This window comes from Vicugna pacos, unplaced genomic scaffold (assembly GCF_048564905.1).
Source record: "Vicugna pacos unplaced genomic scaffold, VicPac4 scaffold_19, whole genome shotgun sequence".
In the NCBI taxonomy this organism is placed as follows: domain Eukaryota; kingdom Metazoa; phylum Chordata; class Mammalia; order Artiodactyla; family Camelidae; genus Vicugna; species Vicugna pacos.
In genome coordinates, this window is record NW_027328740.1 from 37,051,320 (window position 1) to 37,076,647 (window position 25,328).

Consider the following 25,328-nt stretch of genomic DNA (forward strand, 5'->3'; position numbering starts at 1 on the left):
TTTTCCTAAAATCTCAACTCCTAAGGACGCTGAAGTATTGATCACTGAACGTGAAGTCATACTTTAAAGGACAAACGAATAGTAGTATTATCCCTGTCATCAAAGCTCACGTCTATTTATTCATCACTCACTTTGCTAATTGTGTACTTACAGAGCTCACTTCACCGTCCTCCCGTGGGCTCAGGCTCCACAGAAAAGAGCTGGTGAGACTCCCTCTTTTCTAGAATAAGACATTTAGCTTGTAGCCTTCTGTACCTCGTCAGACTTAGGATATTAGTTTGTTGGTTTAATTGTATTTTCTGTTGGCCATGTCCTGACAGGAGAGAAATTTTACCTCATGGTCATGTTTCAATTAGCTGTTACTGAGAATTGCTGATCTGATACATAGTGTATGTATTATATTAACTTTGTAGAGTAGTTATCATTTTTCTGTCTTTGCCCGTTAATTTGTTTGCCCCTTCAGTGTTCTATTCTTTTTGGGGCCTTATTTTTTTTTTAATTAAAAAATGTCTGTTAGCAGTTAAAAAAAAAAAGCAAAGAAAAAATGCACATGAGAACTAAATTTAGAAAATGTCTAATGTGTTTTCTGTCTCGGCAATGGAGGGTTCTAGAAACTCCTGAAAACCTTCATTACACAAGTTCCTTAAAACGCTGATTGAGAAATAAAACCTTCCTTCCTCATCTTTCAAGCTGCACAACTCATTGTCAAGAAAGTGAGGGAAAATTCTCAGAAGCCAAGACAAACGAGAAAGCAGGGTTTCTGAGAGATACGTGAGCGTTAGAAGCCGTGGTGTGCTGGTTGGCTCCTGAACTGATTTTCAGTTGCCTTGACAGGAGGGAAGAAGGTGAGCCCCAGACCTCTGACACTAGGAGTTGGATGGGTGATCATATAATGGGCCAAGCCCATCCTGAGAATCTTGCTTTACTAAAGGGTGAAATAGGAAAAAAAAATTCCTCAAGACAAGAAAGTAAGAAAAGTCAATTTTGGTGGAAGAGGGGAAAAATAACAAATCCAAATTAAGGATATAGTTTAAAGCTGTTCTGGCATGAGAGTGACCACAAACTCCTGGCAGAAAACCACAGCTACTCCTTAATTGATAAGTTGTGTTTTGAATGAATCAGTGAACAGCTATTCCGAAAAAGGCCTCCAGAGTCTTGTGGATCAAGATACTGGACAGCAAACACCTCTCTTCCAAGGTCTCATTCAAATAACCAGAAAGGTTTTAAAGGAAACTAACAATAATCTGAGTTGTATTTATTGACATTACTATATGCTAAGAATTCAGAGGTGACTATGGAGTTGTCTCCTCTTTTATGGACCTTATTTTCCCTTTGGGGAGAAAAATGACATAGTTGGGTATCTTGGTGGAGGGAGGTGTTAGTCTGTTGCAATTAGCCAGGAGAGGAGATTAAGAAAACAGTGAAGGGTGGGTGAACTTTTTAGCTGAGGACAGTCTTGTTCACTTGGCTTTTAATTGCAGGCTCAATGAGCTGTCACTGGAGGGAATAGATCTTACGGAAGATGGACATAGCTCAAGCCTCTTTGGAATGGACAAGTGAACCTGGAAAAAGACAGTCAAATCTGTGCAGACATTAAAGTTCACTTGAACGTGCTCCATCCCTGAGCCAAAGATAGGACAAATATGCAGCAATTCTTGAGGACAGAAGAGTGGTTTTTAAGGTTCTCCAAGAATGAATCCCATGGAACCGAGATGGCCAGTTGTCAAACTGAGACTTTGTTCTTTGGACGGTGTACCCAGCAAGGGTATTGGCCTTTTATATGTTTCCATTTGTCTTTAATACATGTCTGTTGATGAGGGCATGGGCACAAATGTTTGACACCTTGTCGAGGCGATTTTGGATACCTGCCTAGAAGCACGGGCACAGTTGCGGCTGCTTCATACATCTTGCAGCCCATCCCTTTCCCCGGCTCCGGGATCACGGCAGAGTGATTCCTTGTTGACCTGTCCGTTTCCTCTGTGACATCATAACCCATGAAAAGACCGGAGGATATTAACTTGGCTTTGTTAAATTCAAAGAAACAAATCAAATATGAAGTCAGATTTGTTCTTTCCTATTTCAGTAGTACCATGGAGATGGCAGTTTGGGCAGCTTTTTGTAGTGTCCTGGAGGCTTTCTCTCTCAGCTTCTGGGCGCCTCTGTTGAAAACACTTCATAGCTCTCTGGCCTGCTGGAAAAGCACTCTGCCTGTATTACCCTGAAGATGTGTTCTGTTTATAAACTCATCTCTACTCCTTGGAAAACAACTCAAGAAAAACTCGGTTGGTTTTCCACCAGCCATGGGCAGGGGTGAGGTAAACCGTGTTATTATTTCATAAAATAATAGTAATAATAGTAATAGTAATATTAGTAGTAGTTGTAGTAATAGTAATAATAATAATAATAATAATAATAATAATAATAATATTAATAGAAGTCTTAAAACAGGACAGAGCACATTGGAGAGAGTCAAAAAATGCTTTCTGGCTTAAATCAAAAGTGATGACTAGTGATTCCATGGCTGCTGTATTTGCTAAGCTAATTACTCCTTTGCTCCATTACACATTTGTTTTATCTGAAAAAGAAATACAAGGAAATGGTTTAAAAAAAACTCAGAGAACAAAAATACACAAGTGAAAGATGTTTTCCCTCATCCTCTGTTCTTTCAGCCCTCTCTGGAGATGCCTCTGTTTACTATCCTTTGGGTGCTTTTCCAGATATGCTTTGCACATTCCCACCTATGTATGTAAATTCCTTTAAAATTTTAGTTATTTTTAACTTAAAGGGGTTTAAATCCTCAAGTGGCATCTGGCCGGGTAATATAACAGAACAAATCTGACTCCATATTAGATTTGTTCCTTTGAATTTAACCCTATGCTCTGTCACCTAGGCTTCATCTTGCTTGTAAAACAATGTTGCCTAGAGCCTGAAATAAACAGGAGACCCTATTCTGAAGGCTCTGACCTTTAAGGATATTTAACACTTTTTCATTCATTAAAAGATAGCAAATTGCAGAATAGAAAATAACGTTTCTTTTGTTGGAGGTTTACAGGGATCTGACCCACGCAGATAGCTGCAAGAAGAAAGGATTCTAACAAGAAGGAATTCCTACACTAAGAAGTTTGCACTAACCAAGCACATAGGAAAGGAGCCTGAATTGTGACTTGGGGAGATGGTTTTCCAGGACATTAGTTTGCCATCTAGGTCTACAGAAACTTGCTATTCCATGCCCCAACATCTGGTCTCCCAACTTATTGGCCTGTCCTGCACTGAGGAGAATTAATTTCGACTTGGTAACACTCCTATCTACCTAGAAAGCTGGGCACTGGAGCTGAGTGTTATGGAAACAGGCCAGCCAAGACAAAAGCACCAATCGGAGTGTTGGAGTACTCAGAATTATTATGCCGGTGGGCTCAGACGGGCTTCGGCTCCGAAGTTTTGAGTACCTCCAAGACGTGCACATGAGGTTTTAAAGGCTTAGTTACAAGTAAGGGGGGATTAGCCAATAAGGCTCAAAGAACACAAAGCAAGGAATAAGTACACTGGAGCTTATCAATTTGTAACAGATCACATTACTGACACTTGTTGAGCTTGGAATTACGAGTTAGGTTGTTAGGCCAATAAACTGACACTAAACTTCAGATTTACGAGATAGCCCAGCAGAATTTAGATCAGTAAACTGACACTTATCACACTTAGATTTGTGACTTAGCTTGTTAGCCCAGCTGGACTTTTCCTTCACATGAGGACAGCTCTCCCACACCCAGGGAACTACTGTGAGCCCTTGATGTTTCCACTAGGGTGGTGTATGGTTTACCCAGGAGGGATGGGGACTATGCACCAACACTCAGGCTGTCTGCTCTGTCTGGGGCTCTGATCTTGTACCATCCCGCTCCCCGCCAGCCCAACACCTGGGACAGTGGAGCTAAGGCAGAGATCCTGCCTGCCTGTTTCCCAGCGTGTAAAAGGGGAATATGTGCTCTTCCCAAGGTAGTTCTGAGCGACAACACCTGCGGGTGCTTGGTTCTCAGAGCAACAGAAAACCCAGCTCCGCGTGGGGGCAACGGGTGTGATCTCCCTAGGGTTTCTGCAGAAGCATCGGACGGAGGGTTGGATCACGGTGGTAAAATTGAGCTGCGGGGCTTGAAGGGTAACAGAAGGGTACAGAGGCAGGTCTGCCGCCTAGGGGTGCCCCAGAGGTAAAGCTTTTTTTCTCCAACTCCTCTAAGACCCTCCCTTCTCCAGATCCCTTCCTTCTCTCTGCTCATCCTGTCCATCTGTATCCCTCCAATTTTCCCGTCCTCTCCACCCGCTCCCATCTTCTCCCTCCCTCGCTGTCCCACTTTCTCTCATAGAACCCAGAGAGGATCGCTGGCCCTCCTGCGCATGCGCAGTCAGTGCCAAGTGGTCCGCTGGTTGGGAGCTCCATATCCGAGCCGGGGATCGGGCCCAAAGGCTTCTCAACTACGTCGCCCGGTAGGCCTTTGGTTCCTGCCTGGGGTCGGGGCCTCTGACTGTGGAAGTGCAAGGTGGGGGGCTCCTGGGAAAGGGGTCAGGCGGCTGCGGGAGGGCGGTCCGCCTGTCACAGACCCCAAGGGCGCTAGTCAGCCCGTGTTCAGATGAATTGCTCAGGCCAGACCCCTCTGCCAGTGCCACCTGCCCCGGCGTCCCGGCCACAGTGTCCAGGGCCTGGTGTGCACCTGCCATCTTTCACCCAGCCGGGATCCCCTCAGTCCGCGGCTGGCGTCCCCTTCCCCTCTCCCTCCCGCTAGTCCTCTCCTCCCGGGCTTCCTCTTCTCGTCCGGCGGCCCGTCCCCGCCCCAGGGCGGGCTGTGTCCCGGGCGGGCGGGGTCTGCGGACCCGGACGGGGGCGGGCGCCTGGGACTGGGGCTGGGGCTGTCCTCCGAGCGAGGCTGCAGCCCGCGTCCCCCTCCCCGCTTTCCCTGCCCCGCGACCCCGGGGCTGCCCTGCTCTCCCTTTCCCGCTCCCTGAGGACCAGCTCTGTGGCGTGGGCGCTGCTACCTGGGCTGAAAGCCTCCGGCTCTAACGCCCAGCTTCTCCTGGTGGAGTCGGGAAAAGGGAGCGTCACTGCTAAGCGAGGTTCTGTCTCCCCCCTCCATGTTTCTGCCTCAGGTAAGTACCTTGAACACTTTCAGGTGTTATGATGGCGGTGCTTGTTGATGTCACGTGTTTTTATAGTGAGAGGGATTGCAGTGGTGAAAGCAGGGCTTGGTTCTGTTAAAAATGTGCTGAAGGCATGAGGCTGTGACATCCTCCTTCCTTCCCTCTCCCAGGGTGAAAGGAGTGATCCTCGATTTTCAAAAGATAGTTACAGTCCCTAACTAGCCCAGCCCAGCTATTGTGTGTTAACAGGAACAGCACCACCAGAGGCCTTGGAGACCCAGGCATATTGCAGTCCTAAAGTGCTCCTGGTATAGTTTGGCTTGTTTAGGTTTTTTGTTTTTCTTAAATTGTGGGACAGACTAGTGTATAAACTGAAAAATAATTGTCAAGAAATAATTTTCATAGGACAGTTTTATTGTGATATAGTTCACAAACCATGAATTCCATCCATTTAAATGGTACAATTCAGCAGCTTTTTGCATATTCACAGTGGTGCATCCATTATTATTCCAGAACGTTTTCATCACTTCAGAAAGAGCAGTGGAAATGAATGACCTATCCACCCCTCCCAAGTGGTGGTTCTAAAGAAATTTCTTGGCTATTCCTGACCATAAATTAACTTGTTATATTCCAAGAAAAGTCTGGTAGGAATTCTAACCAGAATTGAAATGAATCTGTCTATCAAAACAGGAAGAATTTATAACTTTATGGCATAAACTTCTTCTACCCATGAATATATCTGGGACCCTATCTTTTCATCTGACCAGAGCCTGACCCATGTGAAGTTCTCACTACTTTTTGGGGTTGTGAATGATGAGATTCTATACATCGTTAGTTGCAACTGTAGCCTTTCACAGAAGAGAAAAGTAACCTCAGTGAAGCAAGTGACTCTCTGATGGTCAGAAAGAGTGACAGCCAGTGCTGGAGTGATCCAGTGGACTTGGTGTTTGCAGCTAGATTTCTCGACCACCTACAGTTAAGGGGATTAGAGAGTTCTTTTATTTTTTCTTAATGGCGTTGCATTTATTTTTACTTATTTTTTAAAATTATTTTTTATTTAAGTGTAGTCAATTTACAATGTTATTTTCAAGTGTGCAGCAGAGATTCAGTTATAAACATATGCATATGTATATATATATGTTTTAGATTGTTTTTAGTATAAATCACTACAAGAAATTGAATATAGTTCCCTGTGTTAAATAGCAGGTCCTTGTCATTTATTTTATATTTACTAATTTGTATCTGTTAATCCCCCCTTTCCTGCCTGCTAAACACAGTTTGCATTCTATGTCCATGTGTCCATTACTAGGAGCACCGTTTTTCCTAGTAATATATGCTCTTTTGCTGCTTTCAGTTTCAGTAATTCCATCTTATCTGTGGGCGCTTTTCTTCTGGTGGCCTTAATGTGGTTTGCACACGTGGTAATAGAGATCTGTATTTGGGAGAACCCCAGGCCTCGTGTAGTCCCTGGTACAGAGTGCCCACTGAATTGATGCTTGAACTGGGAAAAAAGCACAGTAAATGTTGGAATTTCCACTATGGTTGAGAATTCTATAACCTCTTTTGACAAACTTAATATTGGCTGCACCCATTCTGGGTAATTTGGTGGAAATTCATGTTATGGTGGTGAAGAGACGGGGCCTTGTATGCTTCTTCTCTTTCTGTTTTCTAACACTCATTCTCCTGGGCCTTCCAGATCCTCCCCTAGAAGTGCCAGGTCTGGCTTGGTGCTGCACTGAGGCAATATTTGTTAATAAGGCCCTTTCCTCATCTCTTCTGAGCCTCCGGTTTTTTCTCTGCACAATGAGGGCTTAGACTAGATAACTACTTTTCAGTTTCTTTTAAAGCCATGTTTCCTTTGAGAAACAGAAAATGCAAATCTCTCCTCTCAAACCAACCCTTTAGATTTTGAAAAGTCCTCCAAGGAGTGACATAGCTCTTTGTGGAAAATGAATGTGATTGTGATTCCAGGTGACACAGAAAAGACTCTTCAGAGATTGATTGCAGGGAGAGGGCAGGAAAGGGGCAGTATGTCACACTTTCTAGTGTGAGCACTGGAGCAGGGGCTTGGATTTAAATACGGTGTCTGACGTGGCCTCTCTCTAATCTTGTAGAATGTGATAAACTTCTCTACCTCAGTTTCTTGATGTGTCAAGTTGGGGTGATAATATTTTAAGGCTTTTGTGAAACATTATGCACATAAGCCATTTGTGTATGGGTAGAAACAAGATCTGCTAGGGATTCAGGGATTTGTTTAAAAAAAAATCTTGTCCATAGCACTCTGTCTGTGTGTATTTAGTAGTTCCTGAAGGGTGAGGGTGAGTCTAAAGTCCATCGTGGGACAGGTGGCCCATGGTTCTCTGTGCCCCTGAATGCCCCCTCCTCCCCAGTCCTCTTCCTCAGTCCAAGATGAAGTTCCCTAGTAGATTTACTCAGAGGTCTTGTGAAAATGGCTATTCATTTTATTGTTTCACCAAGAAGGGCTGCCATCATGACCTCAGCCCTCCCCGGCCACCACACCAACCCGGATCCCACCCCGGTCCATGTCCACTGGCCCCGCCAACGGCGCTGCCGTACGTTTACCGTCTGTGAGACGCCGCCCCAGAAAGGATGTCGGCCGCCGACTGACGCGGCCAGAACTAGTGGCCCGGCCAAGCAAGCCGCCATCCCCAGCAGCAAACACCGCCATGGCCCCGGGCAGCTGCACACTTCCGGAGCCCGCTGCCTGCCCCAGAAGCGCACGCCAGCCCGCGAGGAGCGCGGCGTCTTTATCCATGGCAACGCCGCGGGGCCCTCCCCTAGCGCTTGCTTCTGCGTCCTCCAGAGGCTAGACGTGCAAGGGCAGAACTTTCGGAGCCAATGGGAGCAAGGGCGCGGCCAGGACGGGGGTGGGGGAGGCTTATGGGGCAGCTGGGCGGGGCCGGGGCGGGCGGGGCTGCGCGGAGGTCCTCAGCTGCAGGTGGCACCGGCCGGAGGCTGGGGCAATGCTGCCAACAGTGGGCGGGGCGGCGGGGCAGCGGGGCGGGGGCACCCTCACCTGTCTGTGTGCGGGGCTCAGCCTGGGCTCCGCGGCCTCCGCTTGCACCGGAAGTGGACCCAGGCTACCTGTGGGCAAGATAGAGGACTGAGCCCAGGCAGGCACGTCTGGCCAAGTAGGGCACCTGAAGTGCAGATCCGCCAGGCCGGCTGCCGGCCTTGAATACGCGCTGCTAGGCAGTTTCCAAGAAGACGGGATCTGTCCCAAGAGGGGAGGTAGGGCAGGGTGCCAGATGCCTGGTTGGGTGCAGTCTTACAGGAGAGCCGCGTTGAAAGGGTGCAGAGCAGCCCCTGTGTTGGCGGGGCTAGGAATTTGGGGTATAGGGTGGGGATGATGTGTGCCATTCCCTGTGGTTTCCCAAAGAACTCGCACCCCCAAGCAAAGGACCCTGCTCCCTCCACCCTTCACTGCATCCCCTGCCTTCCCCATCACCACCGCCCCTGCCCCCGGAGTGTCCCATGACCTCTCCCCACACCAGGCACCGTCCCTGTTACAGGTACTTATCTCCTGGTGGTTCCAGCCCAAGGGTGGGGGCTGTATCTAACCAGTTAGGATGCCTGGAGCCTTTGTATGAAGCCTCAGACTATAATGCAGGCGTGCACAGAGGCCCCTCAAACAGGATTCCCTGCATTCCCTCCCCACCACGCACCCACAGCGCAGCTGCCACACCAGGCCAAGCCTGCCGGAGGACCGCTGTTCCCTCTCCTCCTGTCCCTGATCAAGAGTGCACCGCCCACACTGCTGGGTATTTAGTGGGCCTTAGAAGAGCAGCTGGTATTTTCATGGACAAATATTTGCTCTTTTGGGAAGAGTTGAGTGCAAAGGGATGTAGGGTATGCCTTTTCTGTTGTCCTGGAACTGGTGACTAGGATGCAAACTTAAGTCAAAGCAGTTTTTAGAGAGAGCCGCAATATATCTTACCCAAAGATCACTGTTCCCCTACAAAGGCAACACCACCTGGCGGGTGGGGTCCTGGTCCCTCTTTCTGGAGGTTGGGCTTTGCACCCTCCAGCTGGGACAGAGCCCGAAACAGCTCTGAACACGCTCCAACAGGCTTTCCCAGCACAAACTGCCTTTATTTTGAATCTGGCTGAAGGAAGCAGCTGAGAAATCTGGGTAAATCTTCCTGGGTGTAACCATGCCTTTTGTGCTGAATGAAAGAGCGGCTCTCCACATGCTAACAGCTTAGAACTGAATGTGTGTCGAAGCCTTCATGCATGTAGCATGTTGGGAACAGCGTTTCATGGTGAGGGGAACTCTATAACTTACATGTGTATGGGGAAGCCCTCACTCCAACAGGGTTTTCCTGCACAAACTGCCTTTATTTCGAAATTGGCTCTTGCTGAGAAATCTTGGTAAGTGTTCTTAAGTGTAGCCATGCCCATTATGCAGGATGAAAGAGCGGCTCTACACTTTTTCACATCTCAGAAATGAATGTGTGTTGAAGCCGTCATTCATGTAGCGTGTTGGGAACACAGAATTTAGTGGTGAGAACTATGTAAATTACATGTCTATGATGAAGCACTCTCTCGAGCCGGGTATTCCAGTGCATACTGCCTTTATTTCGAAACTGGCTTCTCAGAAGCCTGTGGTCTCCACTGCAGGTCTGTCTCCAAACCCAGGGCCAGCATGGTAACTCTGCTCCCCCTGTCTATTCTGGAAGTTCTAGGTGTCCTCCATGGCCCTTCCACCATTAGGTTTTTGGAAAATCCCGCAGATGGAATGGGCCTGAGAACAGGAGAGCTGGATGCCAGAAGCCACTGCCCAGTGTGAGGCTCCTGGGAGGGGCATCTCCTCTCCGTGGGCTCTGATCTAACCTCCCCTCTCCCCCACCCCCACCCCTCTCCTCCTGCATTTCCTGATTGATCCCTGGATAATGGTCCATACCAGGAATGACCTGGGAGAAGTTTTATGAGTCTTTAAGTGGAAAAAAAAAAGAAATCTTTAGACAAGTTACTGAAAGTAACTTCCAGCTTTACCGGGAAAGACCTCATTCCAATGTTTAAGGCTAGTTGACAGGGTGTCAAATTGCTTAACCACTCACATCTGAGCAAGTGCTACCTCTCTCTCCAGCTCCCCGCAGCATCCACCTGTGGCAACTTGGCCAAAAGAAGGCAAGAAAGCTCTTTCCCCTCGCCAGCACCAGCGTGGCTTTGGAGTCAGTGGAGGCTGAGAGAAAGAGCCCCGCCCTGAGGTTTGAGGGGCCTCCAGCCACAGCCAGAGGAGCGGGGGTTTTCAGAGTGGCCCAGCAGGGAAACCAGGCAAGGCCACCTGGCCCAAGTCTTCCCTGCCCAGAGAGCCCCATGAACTGCTTTGGGCCACACTCCCCGTTTGGGCCCCCTGCAAAAGATACCACGGGAGCCACACCTGAGAAGGCAAAAGGACAGCCCTTTAGCCTGGGGTCCCAGCAGGTGTGTCCTGTGAGACCTGTGGCCACATAAGTTCCTTGTCTCTCCAGGTCACTGAAGGGACTGTGCTGGGCATCTTGGTGGTCAGGGACATGGGAACACCTCTAAACTCTGAAGAAGGACAGAGAGACTCTTCCTGGAAGCAAGGATTCCAGGGAGACACCTTGCCCAGAACTGGGGGACTGTGTCCTGAGTAGACCCCTGGGAGGCAATGTGGGGCTGTGGGGTCCTCTTCTGAGAAGGGAGCAGGTGAGTTTTCCGGGGGTGGGGTCCTGCTTTGTCCAGATATGTCCTTGTGTAAGACTCATTTACAAACACCTCCAAGTCCACCTAGGGGTGGCCCCAGAGGTGGGGGTAGAGGAGGAGAGTGAAGGGTGCAGACTTAGGGCCCCCTGAGCCACCCAGGGAGCCAAGGGTCAGTGGGAACATCTTGGGAGTCTAGTGCAGGGGTGGAGGACGAGCACTAAGAACATGCCAAGTCATGCAATAAAGTGACCCGTGACCACGAGACACAGGTGGCCGTACACCAAAAGAGGCAGATAGAAATTTAGACCCAGGATCTGAGAACCTTGAGAGGGGCTGGAGGGTCCCAGGAACCCTCAGGAACAGCTCTTCTAGGGGCACAGACATCCCAATACACACATTTCTCATGGAAGCTTTTTGGGGTGCAGAGTGAGTTACCAGGATCCTGAACTTAGTATGGAATCACGGTTCCTGGCAATAAATTGCTGTCATTTGTCCCTGGACATGCACAGGGGAGCTGACTGCTGTGGGGGTCACTGCAGGACTAGAATCTTCTGGTGTCTGCTCTGTGACCACAGAAACCCAGGGGGATTTCTCAACAGGAGAACCTGGAGACCATGCCTGCAAGGACCACCCTCATGGGATGGCCAAGGAGCTCGTGGTACCCAGGTCACCAAGTGACGAAGTTGTGAGGTTGCCTGGGGTATCGTGGGGGCATGTAGATTTCTGAGGTCAGCACGTGGGCCCAGCACTGCTGGATGGTCTGCACAAAGAGGGGCCTGCCCTCCTGATGATGGCTCTTAACACCTGCAGGGAAACTGCTCCCAGGGCTCCTGGAGGTCCATATTGAGAGTGTCCTGCCAGCCTTGTGGGGTCACCTTCCCCTGATGCAGAAGCAGACCTCTCTCCCTTGAGGCCCAGGGGACACCTGGCTCAGGTGCCACCTGTGTGCCCTGGACACGCAGAGCCCCAGAGCTCTGGCACAGCCTGGGGTGTGGTGGTGTCCGGGCAAGAAAGGCCCTGGGAAGGGGGTCATTCAAGGGCAGAGGCCACTCTGCAGGGATGCTGGACCTGGCAGCAATGCACTGCTTCAGTACTCCCTTGGGTTGGGTCTCCAACCTGTGGGATGGAAGGGCCACTCCTTCCTGCGTTGCAGTCGGGGGAACTAGATCCATCGTCAAGGTCAGCCCTGAAAATGGAGGCTGCGCTACCTCCATTCCTGGAAAGAAAATCAGTCCCCTCCAGTCCAGGTGATTCAGAAAGTCATTCAGCAATGTTCGGGGCCCCCACTTTAGGCTTTGAATTAGAGCTGAGCGGCTTAGGAGGCCAGATCCCTGACCGTGGCTCCAGGAGCAGGTTTTCTGCTGGGGGACAGGATCCTCACAAACACCTGTGTCTTTGTGGGACACTCCCCTCTGACAAGCTGGGAGGCAGGGTGCAGTTGTGGGAAATCGTGTCTACATGAGCAGAGGGCCACCATGTGGTGGGGGCACAGGAGACTGTGAGAATGAGTCCCACAGGCTTTCTGGAATCAAAAAACTGGCAAATGTGAAAAAGTGCATAATTTGTTTTATTGAACAGGCTGCTTATGTACGTTTCGAGGACCAGGTTCAATGACTCAACATCCCTCCAGGACAATAGCCTCAAGAGAAGAACAGACAGAGCAGGAGGAGATCTGGGGTTTCTCCCAGGAATGAGGTGGAACAGGGATTTCTGCAGATTTGCAAGGAGTCCCCGACCACTGAGCATGGGGTTACAGCCCCACGAGCCCCTGTCATGTTTGGCTTGGGCTCTGGTTCTGGCCTGCTCATGTATTCTTCCAGCAGAGTTCCAGAAACTCAGAGGGTGGACTTAGAGGGGCTGCGTTTGGAACCTAGTGAGGAGTTGGAGGGTCCTTTATATTGAGTCCCTTCATCCTAATCACCGTAGCTGAAGCCCAACACCCCCCAGGCCCCCATGGTTGCCGTGCAGGGAGAACAAGCCTGGCAGGCGACCTAGGGGTCCCACTACTGTGTCCTTCCCTTGTCTTCGTTCCCTTTCACCCCGGAAGGTGTGATTGTCTCGTGTCATGGTGGCCTCCACAATGTCCCTCCCAGTAATCTCTCTTCTCCATCAGGTGGGGTTCCCAACCCCGCTCAGCCTTCTCTGCATGGATGCTGAAGGACCAGGCCCACCTGAAGTTCTGAGCTCGAGCAGTAAGGTGGAAACAAAGAAACCAATGGAAAAAAGAAGCAAGTGATTGTGGCCAAGCTCCCCACCACAGAGAAGCTGCCCTGAGTGGAAGGGAGAGTGTGGGCATGCCCGTTTGTTTCCTATCTCCCAGTGCTCTTAGCTTTCTTATTGCCTACCTGCATGGTTACAACAAAATGATCTGCAAAACTGAAAATATTTACTCTCTCGCTTTTACAGAAAAGGCTGTCCAGCCTCTGGTCCGGTACCAGGCAAGAGATTGGAGTTCCTTTCCAGTTTGGAAACATCTTGGCAGGCCCAGGTTTGCAAAGGTCTTTAAGAGTAGTTACGGAGTTTTGCTTTTAAACTTTTTTACGGCTGTATATACTTGTGAGATGTGGTTGTGATGTATAATTCTGAGCCGGGATTTTCTCAAACTGTTTCTCACTTCTTATACCAGACATTCCTAAATTCCAAGTGGAACTGCATATTAAGGAAGCCATGGAATTTAGCAAAAGGATACAGATCTCATTTCCTTTTAAGCATCGGTGTACCTCCATCATGGCAGTATTTGTTATGTGTTATTGATAGGGGAACTAAGTAGTAAACAGATTAATAGAAAATAGGGGATTTTAGGTACACAGGTTCATCTTTTCAACATTGTTTGTAATATTTGCAGTTTAAGATGACCATTCCTGAGAAACAGGCAGCCTCTTAGAATGAAATAGCATTTCCTCTGAACCATAATTAATTTTTATTTTGTAGACAGCAGGAAGGGTAATAACACGTCACACATTTGGGGACGTCAAAGAGAAAATGTAACTTTCTGGGAGCGCACTCCCCCGCCTCCCCCTGCCCTTTTTACTGTCCCATTCTCCCTGGAAGGCTCTTTCTTATCTTCTGCTCATGGCTCCAGTAACTCTTTCTTCCTCCTAGTTCCTCAGCTGGTAAGGTTAGTTTTCTACTTTGAACAAGCAAACAAGCCAACAGAAGAGAAATTTCACAAGCAACTCCCAGCACATCCGCTCGCCTTCTGATGTCTGTGACCTCACTCTCGGTGCCCCACCGCTTATTAAAAGTGGCATCGAAAGCCAGTTCCTCCAAAAGTCCCCGAGGCCCCATCCCTCCCATCTTCTCTGGGTTGTCACTCCCAAAACCATCCTCTCTTTCACTGCCTCATCTATTTTGTTCTCCTGCTAGTTGGCACCATCAGTATATAAACGTCCATCCTCTTAAACCAACAGCACTCCTTGACCCTAATTCACCCCCACCAATTGCCACCCTGTGTCTTTGCAGCAAATCTTTAAGGAGTTGTTTAAACTCACTGTCTGCATCTTCTCTTGAGCCATCCCCTTTTACACCCATTCTGGCTTTTCGCCTGATCCCTCGCTCTATGGAAACTGCCCTGTCAAGGCCATCAGTGACCCCATGTTGCTAAATATAGTGGTCAATTTTGACTCCTCATCATGCTTGGCCCCTCGGCAGCATTTGACCCAGCTCTTCCATCCCTCCTACCCCGTGTCCCTGCTTCACTCAACCCCCAGCCCATCTCTCTGTCTGTTTCTGCTTTTGGCCTGCTGGCTGGTCCTTTGCCAATGTCTCCTGTTTTTTCCAAACATATACTGTGGGTGTTCCCCAGGGTGGGTTCCTGGGCCTCTCCTCTCTCTCTCTGCTATTCCTTTGGTGGAAGCAACCCAGCCTTGGAAATTGGCATGCCATCAATTTCTCGATTTCTCCAAAATTCCCTGATTTCCCCTTTCCATCTGAGCCTTTATCCCTGAGACTCACATCACATTCTTTTCCTTTCATTCATCTTGCTTTCACATTCATACATATGTTCTACTATGAAATTACTTTTCCAAATTTTGAATCAGTACATATATATCATGTAAAATGCTCAAATATGTATTATTTCCACTAAGATGCTAATTCTACCTTAGAACATTTCTGCACTTCTGTATTTATGTGAATAAAGCGAATAGTATTTCTACAAGCCTCATAGTTAAACACTGTTAGTTTGGGGCTATTATGTAACATGAAATAATGGTACATCAACATAGTCGTTTTTCATTTATTTTTATGTAACACCGAGATGAGGTTTTTGCCCTGAAGACTGGTTTTATTGAAGTTTTACCTACGTTACGGACAGTCAGTTTATGTGAAAGCCCTCATTTCTCCCCTTTTTGATATATGCTCCATTTGGCTATATATAACATATAATTGGCATGAAACAAAATTCCCAAATCATTCACATAATACAATTAATATGTTTAATTATATTTTTTAAATGTTAAAAAGAAAAAGAAAACAGATTCCTCTACCTATTAGGCACTTCTGTGGCAATATGTAACACACCCCTTAACCATGACATTGAAGAACTGAGCTGATACCAGCCCCTTTCCACCTGCTCAGCCCCACCTTTTCCCATCCCCTTTCCCATCCGGAGAGGACATCCCTCCCATTGTCCAGGCCCAGATGTTGGAACCATGTCCTTTCTCTCTCTTTCTTTTACACTCACAGACAGCAAATCCAGCTTGTTAGAAAATTCTGGATATTCTGTCTTAATTAAATACCTGCTCTCTGCTCCCCGCCCTCCTAAGAGCCACCTTCAGCCTTTCCTGGATACCAATAGCCTTCTGTTTCCATCTTTGCTTTCCTACAATCTCTCATCCACACAGAGTCAGAGGGAGCCTGTAAAAACATACATTGGGGGTGGTGGGTGTTGCTCAGTGGTAGGGCGCATGCTTAGCATGCTTGAGATCCTGGGTTCAATCACCAGCACATTCATTAAAATAAATAAATTACTTCCCCCCAAAAAACACAAACACAAAAGCATAAGTTGGACTACATCACCCCTCCCCTCAAAACTCACTAAACGGGTCACCATGTCATTAGGAGCCAAAGTCGTCACAAAGGCCTCAGGACCCGGCGTGCTCTGCCTCTCTGCCCACACTCTCCCCCTCACTCTGGGGGCCTCTGGCTCCGGCTCTTCCTTCTTCCTCCGGATCTATTCTGCTTCAAGTTCATTACTCCGTGAGATCTGCCAGGATTGCCTTATTCTCTCCTGCCTGCCTCCCACCCCACCGCCATCACCCGAGTTTGCTCATATCACTCTTTTTAAAAAATTTATCCAAACTCTTGCTACCCCAACATGCTGCCTGTTTCCTCTGCTAAAATTCTGAGCCCCCAGTGATGGGGAGTCATGTCTATTTTGTTGACTGATAAAGCCCGAGAGCCTTGGGAACGGTCTAGTTAGGAGATTCCCGTATGTAGTAGGAGCTTATACACATTTGCTGAATGAATGTAGATGCCCTGGTCCAATCCGATGGAGCACTTCTGTGACGTGCTCAAAGAATAACTCTCCTTTCCACCTGAGAGGGGGTGACAACTTCCCTGCTGATTAAAGGCAAGAACTTTTTGCTTTATGCTGTTAACCTTAGGAGGGGAGACTGGGGGATCTTCATATATATTTTTAAATTTGGTTCACTCTGCAGTTGGTCTTTGGTCTCTGAATAATTTTGAGAAACTCTTTATAAGTGATCATTCTTTGATCAGATTGAACAGGTTCCAGGGGGAAGGACCAAGCCTGTCCCATCAGCCATCCTATGTGTCTTGTCCTGGGACCCAGTGGATGCTCAGCATGTAAGTGAACCGACAGGAGTGAGTGAAGAGATGGGAGCATCTCATTATTGTGGCGGATCTCTGTCCAATGCCTTGAGATTTGGGGAAGGGTTTACGAGTGCAGAAGGGAGAGGTCAGGTCCTCTGTGCTTTTCCTGAGTGCCCTGGCCTTACCCATTCCCCCAGCCCCCTCTGGGCAGCCAAGCCAAGGAGCTGGGCCACCAGGGGTTGTGCTGATCAATAATCCACCTTCACCCCAATTCCGGGGGTAGGTACACATGGTTGTAGACACTGGAGTCAGGTCCTTGGAGGAATTCCTCACCGAACTATGTTTTGGACCTTTTATTTTTCTCTAGAACCTCCAGCTGAAGAAGATTGTCTTAGACACATGAAAGTTGAGGACACCTTCTGTCCCCTCGCAACCCAGGTGGGCCTGGGAGTCTGCTTTTTCTATAGCCGATGGGCTCGTGTTGATTTGGGCATCCCTGTGCCTGAATTCCTGCAGTACACTCGGTGGTAAGGATGGGGGTGCCTGGCAGGGAGGGAAGCGGGTTGGGAGACTGTACAGCTGGGCTGATGTTAACCTGGGGTGAGCGGGAGCTTGCTGATGCATGGCATCTCGGGGCAGGGAACTCTCCACACTCAAGAGGGGTTCCCACTCCCGCAGGGTCCCTTTGATCAGGGTGCTGGGCTGTCAGGGGACCACAGGGGTCCCAGTGAGGATTAGGGTGCCTTCAGGCAATGGGAAGTGTGGGGTCCAGTGGCAATTGAATTAACTGTGCACCCAAACCCAGCCCCCACCTCTTTCAGCCTGTTTCCTAATCTGCAAAACTGGAATGTTATTAAACATCTCGCGGGGTCATTGATGGGCTGGGACAGACTACACAGTCAGGAGCTGGAATTCTTCTGTCCCCTGATTGTTTGCCTTCTTTCTGACTATTTGCTCTCACAAGCTCAGTCTCTCTGTCTCTCGCTCTTTCACTTCTAAGTTTCTCTCATGCTCTGGTTTCATTTGATTTCCAACCACCGCCCCTCCCCTCCGCCAAACTCCAGATGAGTGAACTTGATTTCTATGTGTCAGTTCCAAATTCCCAGGAAAGATGCTCTGTCACCCTCTGGATCTTCTGTCCAACCCATGAGTTGTGGCCAGATGAGCGAGTCCCTCTGGGACCAGCAGAGGGTCTCTGTCCAGCCCCCAGCCACCACTGTGGGAGCACATAGCTCTCCGTGGAGGAAGTACTGGCTGTGACCTTGTGTCACTAAGTGTGAATTTATGTCTTCTCTTGAACCACCTTCATCCTCCTAAACAAAGATGAAAATTAAACACTCCCGGGATTTGTGTCATGGAACACTCAGGGTGGGGGCTAATGGGGCTGGAATTTCTGCTGTATTTAAGGGGCTACAGTGAATCCCCAACGAAAGCCTGCAAAGGGAACAGCACCAGCCCCACCCGGCACTTAGGGCGCTGAGTCTGCGTGACGTTGAGCCAGGCTTCTGACCACAGCTCAGGGGTCTGGTCTGACCAGTTAGCCTTGAAACCAACCAGCTTTGGATTCCTCAATCCCACCCTGAGGTTTTACCTGAACCATCAGCTTCTGTATCTCTGAAGACAGATGCTGAGGACCCTTCACGTAAGCCGTTCGCACAGCCCTGTTCAGGCCTTTGTGGTGCACGGTCTGCCCGGCGAGCTGACCGAGGTTGGTATTTTACTGATGTTAGAAGTAGTCTGGTTTCCCGATGTACTGTTTCACTGAACAAGCAACAGAAGCCACTTCTCGCTGATAAAAGCAGAAAAGGGACATAATGAAAAGATACTGGGAGGGTGTGTGGAGTGGCCAGGACCGGAGCCAACCCAGGAGCTGTAGGAGGTGTTAGGGAGCCCCAGGCACCAGGCTGGGAGGGGTGCTACCGGGCCCCCTGCCACCCCAGAAGGGACCCCCCTCCACCCGACCCTCCACCTCACTCACTGCAGGTTCATGTCCCGGCAGGGCCAGGTCACACTGAAGCCACCAGCACACACCTCAGTTGGGGAGCTGGCCCCGTCTGAGCTGCGGGCGTGCCTGGTGTGGGGAGAGGCCCAGTTAGAGGAAGGCAGTTCCCCTACTGTTCCGAGTTAAGGTGCAAGTCAGTGCCCATCACTCAGGAGAGCCAGGCTGGACGGACCTCATTGTGGTGACTAGGCTGTCTGAGTTCACTTATTACTTTCTACGTTTGAAGGCCCTGGAGGGAGAAAAAGTGAAGGTTCTAGTACTTATTTTGTGTTTCCCACGTACCAGGTGTGGTAAGCAAGCCACTTCAGACAAGGCCCAGAGCAACCACGTAAATAGGCCATGGAGCAAGTCGTGCAGTCAGGCCTCTGTGGTCCCGAAACCCGTGTCCCCATCCGCTCCATAGTTACCAGTGGAAACTAGGGGGATTTATGGGACTGTGTGCTCCTGTGGGGGCTGGAATATGTGTGTTTAAGTCCACATCTTCAGAAACTCGGCTAGAACCACAGCCACTGATTGCACGGTGGCAGAGGAAGGGAGGATTCCAGCCTCTGGTCCAGCTCGTGTGGAGCTCAGAAGTTCTTCCTCCTGTCCTGAAAATAACACCAGATCTGAGGGAGCTGCAAACCCACTGCTCTTCTTAGATCCCAGAAGACTGAGAGGGAAAGCTGCTCCCAACTCAGAGAGGTTGCAAAGGGAACAGCGGGCAGGCTTGGAGAGTCACAGCTCCCAAGGCAGAACCTGCTTTTGTAAGAACCCTGGGGGCAGGCAGATTTAACAGGTCCCTGAGGCCAGCAGGAGGCTCAGTGTGGGGAAATCAGAGTGTGACAAGTCCAGGGGGCCAGTCAGAGGGGCCCCATGCTCTTTTTCATGTATTTTACATCCAGGACCATGTCCTGTTCTCAGAATGAAGGTCAGAGGATAACTCCTCATGCTTCCTGCCTGGAGAGGAGAAAATAACTGTATTGAAATACACCCAGAACATTCTGTTTCATTGGGGGAAGTTGTTTTTTGTTTGTTTTTTTAATGAGAAATTATTTTACCAGAGCCTAACCAACCTGGGAGAAGGGAAATCCCTTCTGTGTCACCCAAATTGGGGTGGGGGGAAAGAGACACACTTGTGGAGGTCACAGCTCAGGGCACAGGCTCAATGAGAACTAATCACAGGACTGCAGATGCCCTGCTCTGTCCCGCTCCCCCAACACCTTACCTCCATGTCAGTAGGGCCCGTGTGTAATAACAGGAATAATACTAACAGAAGTAAATGTCTCAGGAGTGTCTAGGGAAAACCCAAAGACAGCGGGGAGATGAAAACAAGGACACACAGGCTGTTTTAGCCTCTCACACCAATAGCTGTAGCAAACTACACACAGCCCAGCCCCAGTAGATAAACAGACAACCTCACAGAAGAAATTATTTATTTTGGTTCTCTTACCCAGTGCATTCCATGGTGCATCCTCGCCTAGAATTGAGTGGAAGCAAGTCCATCTCAGAAGGGACATAACTGAAGAGGGATGGCTTCCCAGACTCTGAGGGGCAGAGAGAGCACCAGCCTGGGTTAGAGAAAGGTGAGGGGTGGGGTAGGGTGTGGGCTGCCTTCTTCCCCATATAAGGAACCTTCCTGAGGCCAGCACAGTAGGAGGGAGGGCCATGGGGTGGAAGCAGCCAGACTTCATCCTGAGAACTGTTGGGATGCCTCAAAGGGACCATTCAGGTGCCCAAACTGGGCCCTGATTGAGGGAGCCAGTCGGTCTGACTCAGAGCCCAGGACTGAGGTGGGCTCACAGCAGGCCGGTATTACTTGGCCGGATCCATTTCACTTCTCCGAAGCCCTGTGTAAAACATGAAGCGTGGACGGCCTGGTGAGCACAGCTCTGCCCTCAAGACCGGTTTCAACTCCTCTCTTCCCAGAGAACAGCATCTCTGAACCCGTCCTGGGTGACCTCACAGAGATCACCCTAGTGGCCCAGGCTAGTGACCGGGAACATGTACCTTCCTGCAGGCAACCCCTGACGTCCACTGATGCATCATATACTGGCAAAGAGTGAGTCACTGTGCATTGGTCTAACAGCAGAGACTCTGCCAAAGGCCCAAGAGGTGGTGTGTGGGACATGCAGGGGTGCAGGAGTGTAAGCAGCGCAAACGTGTAACTGGTGACAGGGGTGCAGGGGCTGTGGAGGGCGCAGGCATTTCAGGGGATGTGGGGGTGGAGGGATGCAGAATTGCAGAGAGTAGCAGGGGTGCAGAGGTGCAGGGAGTGTAGGGATGCAGGGAGGTGCTCAGGGACCTGGCCAGGATAAGAAGGCAAGTGCACATCCTTGCAGTCAGCCTGAACCCGGTGGGCTATTGCAATGCTTTTGGGCTGCCGCGGCGGCGGTGGCGGTTGGGAGGCTGCCCGGGCAAGCCGATCGATTTCTTCTCTTCCCTGCAGCCTGGCCTGGGGTGGGGCTTGGCCGCCGGAGATTCGCCAGATGTTGCACTCCAGGTAAGCTTGCTCCTGGGAGGTGGGGCGGTTAGGTCAGAGGGCGGTGGCAGCGGCAGAGGGGCGGAGCGGGCCTACCCCTGGCGAATGGGTGGAATAGCTGCCTTGTCCCGGCTGCTGGGCCTGGGAGCGGCCTCTTCTTCCCCAGGTCGCCGGACACTCCTGTCCCACTCAGCTTGCTGAGTGCGGAGTAGGGGCGGGGCCGTTAAGGTGCGGGACCCACGGGGGGAGGGAGGCTGCCGCGGGGGAGCCGATCAATTCGCTCCGCTCTCCCCAGAGGCGGAGCCAGGGGCGGCTTCTGCTGCCCTAGAGGCGGGACGCGGGTCTCCAGATGAGCTTGCTCCTGGGAGGCGGCGGCGGAGGCGGCAGGGGCAGGGGATGTGTTCCAGGGAGTTGCTCCATTTCTTCTCTCCCCCACGGCCTGGCTTGGGGGCGACGTCTGCCGCCGGAGATTTGCCTGAGGTCCGACTCCAGGTGAGCTTGCTCCTGGGAGATGGGTGCGGTGCGGTCAGGGGGCTGGTAAGGTGGTGGCTGCAGGCATAGGGAGGCTGCCCCGGAGGAGATTGTGGATTAGCTCCATGTCTGCACCGCGTGGCCTGAAGGCGGCCTCTGCTGCTCCAGGTCCCGGGACACCCCTGTCCCACTTTGCCTGCTGGGGGCGGGAGGCAGGGTAGTCAGGGTGCAGGGGTGGCGGTGGTCGGGGGCCTGCAGCGGGGGAGCGGCCCATTTGCTCCCATCTTCCCCGCGTCTTGTCCTGGGGGCGGTCGCTGTTGCCCTGTGTTACGAGACGCGTGTATCCTAGTCGGCCTGACCCCGGGAGTTGGACTTGGTACTTTGGGGGTGGTGGCAGCAGCGGCAGGTTTTCCCAGGGAACTTGTCCATTTGCTCCCACTTCCCCCCATGGTTTGCCCTGGGGGCGGTCCCTGTTGTCCCAAGTTCGTCGGACGTCCTTCTCCAGGTCAGCCTGCTCCCTAGAGGAGGTCACTGTGAGGTCATGGGCAAGAGTGGTGGCTGCTGCGGGGTTAGGGGCTGCCTTGGGGAGCTGGTGGATTGGCTCCCGTCTCCCCGATGGCCTGGTGTGGGAGTGGCCTCTCCTGCCCCAGGTCACCAGACTCACGTGTCCTACTCAGCCTGCTGGGGGAGGGGCGCCCTGGGCGGTGCCTTTAAGGTGCGGGGGTGGCGATGGCGGGGGTAGAAGACCTGCAGCGCGGAGCCTGTCAATTTGCTCTCCTTTTCCCCGCGAACAATCCTGGGGGCGTCCTCTGCTGCCCAAGAAGCCGGATGCCCGTCTCCAGGTCAGCTTGCTCCTGGGAGACGGGCCCGATGCGGTCAAAGGGCAGAGGCAGTTGCGACGGCCGGCTGCCCCGCCTAATGGGGCCACTTCTTCTCCTCTCCCCTGACCTGGCCTGGGGACGTCCTCTCTGGCGCAAGATTCGCCTGACACCCCACACCTGGTCTGATTGCTCCTGGAAGGTGGGCGCGGTGAGATCAGGAGGTGGAGAGGACAGGGGCTGCCCCTGGAGAGCTGGAGGATAAGCTCCAATCTCTCTGCAGGCCTGACGTGGGGGCGGCCTCTGCTGCCCCTCGTTCCCAGGTCACACTTCTTCGGGTCATATTTCCCCGGGGTTGCGGTAGGGTGCGGGGGCGTCGGGGTGTTGGCGGGGGTATGGAGCCTGTCACTCGGGAGCTGGGGGTTTAGCGCCCATCTTTTCCGCAGATTGGCCTGTGGGCAGCCTCTGTTGCTCCAGATCGCAAAGCAATTTCCCTGACAGCTTAGCCACCGGAGGTGGGCAGGATGGGCTGAGAGGGCTGAGGCAGCCGCCAAGGCAGCGACGGAGGGGGCTGTCCCTGGCCAGCTGGTCAATTTGTTCCCATCTCAACCTTTGCTGCCGCAGTTTCGCAGAACGCCCTTCTCCAGTTTATTCTTCTCCAGGGAGGTGGGCGCAGTGCATGCAGCCCGAGGTCTGGGCTCTCCCTTGGGAGGGGCAGAACTCTCTTGTTCTCCTTTGTCTTTATTCTTCAGCGAAGTGGTTACTGGACGCAATTCTTAATTCTGAGAAAGTGTAGCCTGTGTTATGGAAGAGCTGCTGGACAGTGAGGTTTCTGGGTGGATTTTCACATCAGCTGATGCCCCAGGCAGGCAGGAAAGCTATTACTCAGAGCTTCTTAGTCTGGGGTTGGGGATGGCCCCGCCATCCTCGCCATGCTTTTTAAAAATGTGTTACTCCCCTCTTTTTCCTAGGTGACATTTTAGGTTATTGGGTCTCAGATTGCTGGCACACTCATCCCTGTTCTCAGACATCTTTTAAACTTGGGTGAAGTGATAAGTAGGGGAAGATGATTTACTGAAAGGTAAGAATACTTAAATTCGCATTAAAGCTACATTCTGTCAATCTTTCTAAAATGATTTTCCTCTGATTCTAAATCCACGACCTAGTGAATGTTGTACTCCTGTGTAAAATCATTGATCTTCACATCACATTTGTTGAGTGGTCAACGAGATTTGTTAATTAGATTATTCCTGAAAGGAAAAGTTCAGGCTTTTCAGAATTCCTTGTCTGATGTCACCCAGGCAGTCACAGTAGAAGACAGAGCTGATATAAAAATCCCTCAGCTGCCTGAACTGCAAAGCTTCTGGGATTACTGATCCCTGAAATGCAGGTGACTCTTGATGATAATCTGGGGGATGGTTTAAATGATCAGATTCTTCCAGTCCTATAAATGGGTTCCGTAGCCCCAGCCCCGGGAGAACTGGACATAAGGGCCATATCGTGTGTGGTGGGATGGGAAGGCAAGGTGTAAGAGCTGGAATCACTGAGATTCCACACTCGCTAAACACAGTCTCCAGAGCCTAATTGTTGTCAGGTTCTGTTCTGGATTTGAGAGTGTGTTCATACATGATTCTTGCCCTTCTGGAGTCACTGCCTGGGTGGAAGTAACCTTTACATAGATCTGTGTAGGATGACATTTAAGTAGATGGGCTGTTATGGTTCTCAATGTGCCCAGGCTTGCTCTTCCAGGCACTCGTGGGACTAACGCGAGTCATGTTATTCACTCATTCACTGATTTATTACCCTTGAATTGATCACTCGTCCCACAGTAAGTGAAACAAGGTAACAGGAAGCTGAGTTTTGTCCCCTCTCCTATCACTGATTGTTTTTCAGTCGGGCGCCCTGCGTATGCATTGTGAAACGGTGGTATTTCGTGCCCAATGGGGCAGCACTGTCAGTTCTGAGAATCAGGGGAGACACATGGGTAGGACAGCACCCTGACACACATGGCACCCCCCATCCCGTGAGACAGAATTGTCGATGCTCAGGTGACCCGATGTAGACTGCGGTGCTAAACCTGAGCATGTTTAGTTATCCTGGTGGCTATGAAAATACAGACTACCAGTCGCTACCTCTGGAGACTCTGAGGGTGTGCACCCCAGGATTCTGCATTTTAAGAAGCACTTTAACGAATCCTGATGAAGAGATCTGAGTGTCCCACGGAGAAACACTGGTGTGCGAGGCACCAATATTGAGGATTCTCAGGGAACGATGTCTTTTTAGGATGGTCCATGGGCCCTCACTTTAGACTTTTGCCTTGGGTTTAATTGTATGTGTTCAGAAGTGATGTCTTTCAATTCCAGTGCATGTCAGCATGCTCTGTGCAGGGATTTACTCTCAGTAGATGGCAAAAACTATGATTCTTCAGGTCACCAAGCTACACTGTGAACGATATTTTATTTTGGTTTTCTTTGTAGCAATGCAGAGTCTCCCGAGAAGAGATTTAGACTCAACAGCTTTGTGTCAGACTTTGGAAGACCGCTGCTGCCCAAGGTGTTCTCTGGCAGTGCAATGACGAATCTAGGTCCCTCTTTCACTGCTACATCAATGAAGTGGACCACTTGGACAAGGCCAAAGCTGGTATCCCTACCATAGCCCTTTACAGTGTTATTCGGCTCCAGGAAGCCATCAGATGCAGCAGGTGGCCAGAGGAGGAGCCGAACAGACTCATGAAATGTGACATCCCCAACTTTATCAACACGGACCAGAACTCTGCCTTTGTGGAAGATGATTTCCTGATTTTGTAACTACCGATTGTTCTAGAAAATAAGCCAGTTGCCCAGAACTCACACAAAGACTTGAATTGAGAAACGTGCTTTCTCAGGTATCTTTCTGAAGATGTGAAGTCTGTCTTTGTATGGAAGGAAGTCCCCTTTCACAAAACTGAATGTGTTTGTGTCTGAGAGAGGGAAATGGAGACAGAAAG

The 25,328-nt window shown here is 50.4% G+C and overlaps 1 protein-coding gene across 1 annotated transcript in view; it reads left to right on the plus strand.

The window, feature by feature from the left end:
* LOC140692914 (uncharacterized) overlaps positions 1-25,094 on the plus strand; it is a 79,120-nt gene extending 54,026 nt beyond the window's left edge. The window contains exons 8-18 of the mRNA XM_072957123.1: positions 10,235-10,355; positions 10,620-10,818; positions 12,929-13,043; positions 13,222-13,313; positions 16,537-16,623; positions 16,958-17,117; positions 20,029-20,146; positions 20,501-20,633; positions 21,021-21,074; positions 23,314-23,423; positions 24,820-25,094. Coding sequence (XP_072813224.1) covers positions 20,104-20,146; positions 20,501-20,633; positions 21,021-21,074; positions 23,314-23,317 — 234 coding nt within the window. The 5' untranslated portion in view covers positions 10,235-10,355; positions 10,620-10,818; positions 12,929-13,043; ... (2 more) ...; positions 16,958-17,117; positions 20,029-20,103 and the 3' untranslated portion in view covers positions 23,318-23,423; positions 24,820-25,094. The remainder of the gene's footprint in view (positions 1-10,234; positions 10,356-10,619; positions 10,819-12,928; positions 13,044-13,221; positions 13,314-16,536; positions 16,624-16,957; positions 17,118-20,028; positions 20,147-20,500; positions 20,634-21,020; positions 21,075-23,313; positions 23,424-24,819) is intronic.
* The last annotated feature ends 234 nt before the right edge of the window (positions 25,095-25,328 follow it).